At 55.5% G+C, this 7900-nt stretch overlaps 1 protein-coding gene across 1 annotated transcript; it reads left to right on the top strand.

Annotated features, from left to right (window-relative positions):
- Positions 1-490: 490 nt before the first annotated feature.
- FAM83C (family with sequence similarity 83 member C) lies at positions 491-7502 on the top strand. The gene is made up of 4 exons (XM_070421515.1): positions 491-1003; positions 3009-3176; positions 3401-3525; positions 4048-7502. The coding sequence occupies exons 1-4, from the start codon at positions 491-493 to the stop codon at positions 5477-5479; spliced, it is 2238 nt and encodes a 745-aa protein (XP_070277616.1). The 3' UTR covers positions 5480-7502.
- Positions 7503-7900: the final 398 nt, after the last annotated feature.

Below are 7900 nucleotides of genomic sequence, written 5' to 3'. Positions count from 1 at the left end.
CAGTCAGCCTGCATGCTTGTGTGTTCACGTCTTTATCTTGGTGTCCTGAGTCATTCCTCTGTGTGTGTGTGTGTGTGTGTGTGTGTGTGTGTGTGTGTCCCTGAGCAAGGGCATAATACAACCTCCAAGGGGGCTCTGGAAGGTCAGGGTTTGAAGGAAACTCGCTAGGAGCTGGTGTGGATGGGGCATGTAATGCTGGGTGGGGGTGGGGGGATGGGAGTGTGCTAAGGGCCTACCACTGACGTTTTCCTGGGAGGGCAAGTCCCAACAGCAGGCCAACAGGTGAGGCTAACCCAACAGGTTCCAGAAGCCAGGGGCAATGGGGCGGAGCAAAGTGCCTGACTTAGGTGGCAACGGGTTGGGGGCCCTGCCACACTGGGGCAGGCAGGCAGGCAGGCAGGAGACGCATTTGCTGCTATCTTCCTGCTGCAACCAGCGGGGTGCAGGCCATGGAGCCCACTGGAGGGTGACAGCAGCCTGGTGGGTGGGCATGTTTGGAGGCCTGGGGCCTGGGGGCCTGGGAGCACAGGGCATGGCAGGACCCCTGCGGGGCAGGGTGGAGGAACTGAAGCGGCCCTGGTGGCGGGAGAGCTCACCACTGGTGCTGCAGCACAGCGAGGCAGCCCGGCTGGCGGCCGACGCCCTCCTGGAGCGGGGTGAGGCTGCCTACCTGCAGGTCATCTCGGAGGAGCAGGAACTGCCCTTCCTGAGCTCCCTGGATGTGGACTACATGACCAGCCATGTGCGTGGGGGTCCCGAGCTGGGTGAGGCCCACGGACTGGAGGCCTCAGGACCTGACCGCCTCAGCCTGCTCTCAGAAGTCACCTCGGGCACTTACTTTCCCATGGCCTCTGACATAGACCCCCCAGACCTGGACTTGGGCTGGCCTGAGGTTCCACAGGCCACGGGCTTCAGCCCCACCCAGGCGGTGGTCCACTTTCAGCGGGACAAGACCAAGAACATCAAAGACCTTCTGCGTTTCCTCTTCAGCCAGGCCCGCACGGTAAGGACCTCATCTCTTCAGACATTCATTTCACAGATGTGAAAACTGAGGCCCCGGGAGGGGAGGGCTGAGCCCAGGGACACACTGCAGCTTAGGTGCAGCACCTATCAGAACACAAGCTCTTAGAGGGTGAGCTGTATTTTATTTATCTTGGTAACCCCTTGGCATTCAGGGTCATTATGGATAAGCATAGAACAGGATGGCCCTAAAGGACTCCACAAACATCCTGAAAACGCATGCAAAGTCGTGCTTGTTGCAGAGAGGGACCCTTCCTGCATCTTTCTGGGGAGAGGGTGTATGGGTTTCATCAGATTCTCAAAAAAGTTTATAATCCCCAAACTAAGAATCCCAACCTCGGTGAAATATGAGGCACCCTTTGACTTGCAGAGGAGGAAACTGAGGTCAGAGAGGGGCTAGGACATGCTCAGGAAGGTACAGTCAGTTGGTAAAATAGAGCCCAGGGCTCAGGAAGGAGAGGAAAGGGTCCTGACTCAGGTACAGCCCTGACTCCTGGCGCATGTCTCCATCCACCCCTCACCCCTGTGCACGGTACCTCCAGCTGGGCCTGAGGCAGAGGACCCCTGATTCAGGAGGCAGGGGGATGAATCACATGGCCCTAGGCAGAATTGCGGTAGGTTGGCTTCAGTGCCCTTGTCTGGGGGAGCAGCCCCGAGGGTGCCTCTTGCAGAGAGCAGGAGCCAGGATGCTGGGATCTCAACTGTTCAGTCGGAGCCTCCCTCACAGGCCTGCCTTTACCCGGGGCAGGGGAGGGCCAGGTCTAATTGGCACTGGGAGTGAGGTTATTACTGAGGTAGCTGCTGTGGTCACCCCGTCCCTTTGATCTTTCCTGCTTGTCCTTTCCCCCCTTATCCCTGGTCAGGCCTGTGCCATGTACTGGGCATCCCCAAGCACTTTGCCTCCTCATCCCCCATCTAGACCCTTCTCCTCTGGGCCAGAAGCTTCTGCTCTGGGCTGCCACTGACTCTGAGTAACTGGGAAGCTTCCTCTCCCTGCTACCCAAGGCCCAATGTCCTCGTTTGTTAAGGAGGCAGCAGGAAAGGAACATGCGTTGAGCTTCTGTTGTGCGTTGAGTATTTTCACATTTCATTCCCCGTAACTCTGAGATGCAGCTACCATTACCTCCATTTAGCAGGTGAGGAAGTCGAGGCTTCCAGAGGTGAAGCTACTCGCCCAGGGCCATATTACTAGGAGGGAGCAGAATGCAGGCATGAACCCAGGTCTGTGTGGCTCGAGCTGGAACGCTGTGCTCTGCATGTCCTCCTGTCGGCCTGCGTTGGGGAGGGGGAGGAAGAGACAGCTGGAGGTTTGGTGGCACCAGGGGTTATGCAGGGCTTCTCGGACGCAGCCCATTATATGAGGGAGGCCGCAAGCCCCAGCCCCTCAACTGAGGAGAAGACCTGGTCCCACTTGGGGTGGGTGGAGAGAGGGAATCCATGGTTGTAAGAGGTCTTGCAGACCTCTGTAGCTTTATAGGGAAACTGAGGCAGGTCTGGCAAAGGACATTGAAGGCCCCAGTGCCTGGCTTGAAGCTCTGATCCTTGAGAAGGGAACCTCAGACAGACAGTCCCTGGGCCAGAGCTAGGGCTGGAGCTAGTGGGGAGAGAGTGAGGACCCAGACTGGGAACTGGGGTCTGGCTTCTGCTTCTGACTCCTTCTCCCTTCTGGGCCTTAGTGTCCCCCTATGCGGAGTGAAGCTTCAGACTGGTGCAGTTGATCCACAGACATCTTTGAGAACCTGATGACAGATACACACTCTGTCCTCAGAAAAAAACGCACACAAAAACTTCCATACAACATCTGGCGGTTTAAGACACCGAAACCTCCCTGTGTCTAAGTTAAGAACCACTGGGCTAGGTCATGGCTAAAAGCCCTTTCAGTTCAGGTTTTCTTGCGGGGTCCGGCCTCCTGCTTTCCCATCCAGCGCTCTCTTCCTGGGACCCCGGCATGGCCTCTGGCAAGGCTGAGCTCCCCCTCTCTCCTCCAGGTGGTGGCTGTGGTGATGGACATATTCACAGACATGGAGCTCCTGTGTGACCTCATGGAGGCCTCTAGTAGGCGTGGCGTCCCTGTCTACCTGCTCCTGGCTCAGGAGCACCTGAGCCACTTCCTGGAGATGTGCTATAAGATGGACCTCAATGGGGGGCACCTGCCGGTCAGTGAGGGACAGGGGCAGTCACCAAGGGTGGGATGGGGAGTCAGGGAGGGCAGAAGAGTCACTTGGGTGGTTAGTGAACACTGGGGAGGGGTCCATGGGAGTGGGGGACTTGGTTCCCTTAGCTGTTTAAGGTCAGAGACCCCATGGGATTCAGACATGGCCTGAGTCCCATTCTCTCAAGACCACCACCCACCCCCAACCTTCATCCCTCCTTGGTTCAGAACATGCGTGTACGGAGCACATGTGGGGACACATTTTGCAGCAAGGCGGGCCGCCGCTTCACGGGGCAGGCCCTGGAGAAGTTCGTCATCATCGACTGTGAGCAGGTGGTGGCGGGCAGCTACAGGTGAGCGAGCGGGACCGAGGCAGAGGGGCCTGGGGCTGGGCCACTGGCTGGCAGGGGCACCTGGGAGCTGGCAGCTTTGAATTTTCATTCACTCATCCATCTCTTCCAACATGGGCTGAACAGCTGCCACCTGCCAGACACTATGCAGGGCTCAGGGGACAGTGTGTGTGGCGGGGGGGGGGGGGGAGTGAAACAGCCCCAGGCTGGGTCCTGGAAGTGGTTCCTATGTGGAAGGGTTACTTTAATGCTATTGGCATAGAAAATAACTATTTTACCTCGGAACTGAAGGGACTTCAGAGAACCTTGCCCCTGGTCCATTCTATAGACGGGCAAGCTGAGGCCCTGGGACGGGAAACCACGTGCCCAAGTCACCAAGCCGGGCTAGAACCCGTACAAACTCTGTAGTCAGAGCTCTGCCCCCTTACTTGGACCCTTGTGGTGGTGGGGCTGTCTTTTGCTGTGACACCTGCCTAGGCCCAGGGTTCTGCACTTTGCTTCCTGACCCTGACACTCTGCCCGCAGCTTCACCTGGCTTTGCAGCCAGGCCCACACCAGCATGGTGCTGCAGCTGCGGGGCCGCATCGTGGAAGACTTTGACCGGGAGTTCCGCTGTCTGTATGCCGAGTCACGGCCTGTGGAGGGCTTCTGCGGCGGCGAGGATCCCAGGGCACCGTGCCCTCCTCTGGTGGCCCTGGCCTTCGGGCCCAGCATCCCAAGCCGCAGGTCCTCATCGCACTCCAGCACCAGCCTCAGCAGCATCAAGCACTCCCCTCTCATGGGCCGCTCCTCCTACCTTGCTCTACCAGGAGGCGGTGGCTGCAGTGACACAGGAATGGGGTCCTCATCCCCAGGCCCTACTTGTCGCAAAGCCAGTGGCCAGCCCTCCCTCCAACGCCAGCTGTCAGATCCTAACCATGGCTCACCACCAGGGCCCTGCAGGGCCAACCTGGGCAAGATGGGGGCGTCCCCATGGTCCCAGTCCTCCCCTGCCCTCAACCACAGTAGCACCAGCCCCTTGACCCTGGCAGTGGGGTCACCTCTGCTTACTCGCCCACGTTCCCTCCTCCCCTTCTCCCGGGGTGTCCCAGCCCTATCTAGGCTCCCAGAGAATGGGCTCCCGGGAAGCCAGGAGCCTTGCCCCCCACGAGGTCGCTGGGTACCTGGCACAGCCCTGGAGACAGTGGAGGAGAAGAAGGTGTCTCTGAGTCAGAGCCATGGCCAGCTGGATCTCCTCATCCCCTTTCCCAGAGCTCGAGAAGCAAGAGGCCCTGATCCTCGTGTTACCTCCAACTCAGACTCCCTGTGGCCTGGTGAGCAGGCCCAAAAAGACAGGAGGTTGTCCCCAAACCAGAGATACAACCAGCTGGATCTCCTACCCCAGACCCAAGGTGCTGGGGGTGCCCCTGAGTCAGGTTCCCCCAGACCTGGCAATGGGCACCCAGAGCATAAGAGGCTGCCTCCAAACCACAGCCACGGCCAATTGGACCTCCTGCCACAGTACCCTAAGACTGGGGGCTCCAGAGTGCCCCCTGAAGCCAACTCCTCAGCCAGGGCTGGCAAGCAGGGTCCAGATGAGCGACGGCAGACCCTGGGCCACAGCCAGCTGGACCTCATCACAAAGTTTGGCCCATTCCGGGGTGAGGGGCCGGGGCCCAATAGTCTCCCTAGACCGAGCCATGCTCGCAAGCCTGGAGTGGGCTCTGCGGATGAGAAGCGGCTGACTCTGGGCCACAGCAAGCTGGACCTCATCACCAAGTATCATCAGTTGCAGGGTGCCAGGCAGGGACCTGAGCATGGCCTCCCTGGGAGACCCACAGGTGACCATTGCAATGGCAGTAGCAATGGCTCATTTGGGGATGAGAAACGGCTGACCCTGGGCCACAGCAAACTGGACCTCATCACTAAGTTCAACAAATCCAAGTTCAAGCTGCTCCGAAGCCGCTTTGAGTCCTAGTCTTGCTCCCAGCAGGGACATGTCCCTCCTACATCTGCTGAGACTAGATTTGGTTAGGTTCCAGACTCTGGGGTAGAAGCTCCGGGGAGGAAAGGATGTCTAGAAGCCCAGGTTAGACACTCCCTGTGCTCAGGATTCTTGCTTACACACACACACACACACACACACACACACACATATGCATATGCACAGATGCACACACACAGGGAAATGGAACCCTCAGTTAATGTTATTTGCCACTGTGCTGGGCACTTCACACCAGTTATGTCTCCCCTTCATCTTCACATCCTACAAGATAGACCTCTAGTAGGTAGACAATCCTAGGATCATAAATGTTAATCTTTCCTATTTTATAAATATGGAAGCTGAGGCCCAAAGAATTTGATGACTTGCTTGAAATCAGGTCGAAGTAAGTGGCAGAGGAAGGACCCAAATTTGTCTCTTACTCTTATGATTGTGTTTTTGCACAGACACAACCCACAATATCAACGATTCATATGTGCCCAGGCATACTAAATATACACATCACAGTGATGCCCCAAATGCCTTCACAATATACATAGCACACTAACAGGGTTCACACCCACAAGCTGCACACCCATAAGCACAATAAATGCCATTTGACTAAATGAATGGTTACACAAAATATATGCATTCAGTCACATTGTAGACCCCTCAGGATCCACAGACCACAAATATGCACATAAACACACACACACACACATGCACACACACCAGAACATGCACCAATCAGTATTTTCTTGTACCTAGGCTATGTACCCAGCCTGCTGAGCATGCTATAGGGCTGACAAATGAATTAGGATTAAATGCCTAAACCACTGGCCAGCAAGACAAGGCTGTATCTAATTAAAGGCAAACCAATGAAAGAGGTTGGTAGAGAATGAAGGGCAGAGAGTCATGGTGATGGTAGAGAGGGGAGAAAAATTTCTTAGAGGAGGCAGCCTTGAGCCAGGCCTTGAAGGATGAGGAGGATTTGGACAGATGAAGGGGGTTAGAGGAATTCCTGTTAGAGTGAACCAGGTGAAGAGCTATTAGGGAGGGGACTGAGGGAGTGGGTCTGAGATGAACTGGGGAGGATGAAGAGGATATACAATGGCATGCATGCACACACACACACTCACACCCACATTTTGCTGAGTGTTCCTAGAAGCACAGGCTCTGACAAGTTGTGGGTCCTTTTCCTGAGCTCACTGCCTGGGACAGTGTTATATATGATACAAATCAACAAAAGCAGACATGGTATGACCGACCCAGTAGCAGCTTGGTGTGTCCCTAGGAGGATGGTGTTATGGAACTGTGCCTTGGGGGCAGGGGAAGGGCACCATTTAGTGCAATTATGGAGGGCTCTCTGGAGGAGTGTGGATGGCCACAGGAGGGCCGAGGGGAGGAAAAGGGCTCCAAGCACTCTCTGACCTCACTGTAACATTCTGAGAGTTCTTGTGGTTTTTGTAGATCCTACAAAATGTGGGTCAAGTATATCCTGTCCATGAGTGCACGTCCCTTGATCAGCACCATTTAGCCATGGGACAGAAAGTGGCTGCCGAGTTTGTGATCAAGCACATGCAAAGGGCACATAGTGGGAGCCAGTCAGCCCCACACCCTTTCCTACTCTGGACCCTCCCTAAGACTCTGCTTCATCCATCCTCTCCTCTCCCCAATACCTTCTTCAGCCTGGTTTCCTCTACTTTTCTGACTGCGCCTCTTTCTCCAGCCTCTGTCCTGCTCTCACTTCTCACCTGGTCTCACCCCCATCGGTGACCTCATCCACCCCAGGCTTCAGCCCCAAATCTCAGCGCTTCACTCTCCCCTGGGCTCCAGATCCCGCCACGTCTGTCTCAGACCTCACATTCAATAGGTCACCCTCCCCAGACCTGCTCTTCCTCTTCAGGCTTTATTTCAGTAAATTCTCCATCATCAACTCATCTGTGAGACATCCCGGCTCCTCTTGTATGCCTCACATCCAACCAGCCACAAGTGTTGGTCAATTGTGCCTCCTAAAATGTTCCTGGTCAATTGGGGGTGGGGTGGGTGGGGGTGGGGAAACATATGTAATACTTTCAACAATAAAGGATTATTTTTTAAAAGTTCCTAAAGGAGACCTAGCCGGTTTGGCTCAGTGTATAGAGCGTCAGCCTGTGGACTGAAGGGTCCCAGGTTCGATCCTGGCCAAGGGCATATGCCTGGGTTGCAGGCTCGATCCCCAGTAGGGGGTGTGCAGGAGGCAGCCAATCAATGATTCTCTCTCATCATTGATGTTTCTATCTCTCTCTCCTCCCTTCCTCTCTAAAATCAATAAAGAAATATATACATATATATAAATATATATATATATTTTAAAACTTCTTAAAGGAATGAATGGCGAATGAGTGAATGCCCGAGCGTGAGCATGCTGGGGGCGGG

The sequence above is a fragment of the Myotis yumanensis genome, unplaced genomic scaffold, assembly GCF_028538775.1.
Source record: "Myotis yumanensis isolate MYYU_CA2020_CCGP unplaced genomic scaffold, mMyoYum1.0.hap1 SCAF_7, whole genome shotgun sequence".
Taxonomy (NCBI): domain Eukaryota; kingdom Metazoa; phylum Chordata; class Mammalia; order Chiroptera; family Vespertilionidae; genus Myotis; species Myotis yumanensis.
This window is presented reverse-complemented; position numbering and strand designations above follow the sequence as displayed.

Bases quoted from the DNA above. Each gene is read 5' to 3' on its own strand.
- FAM83C (XM_070421515.1), top strand. From the start codon at position 491: ATGTTTGGAGGCCTGGGGCCTGGGGGCCTGGGAGCACAGGGCATGGCA. The intron at 1,004-3,008 runs GTAAGGACCTCA...TCTCTCCTCCAG, and splicing joins TCTTCAGCCAGGCCCGCACG to GTGGTGGCTGTGGTGATGGA. The intron at 3,177-3,400 runs GTCAGTGAGGGA...TCCTTGGTTCAG, and splicing joins TCAATGGGGGGCACCTGCCG to AACATGCGTGTACGGAGCAC.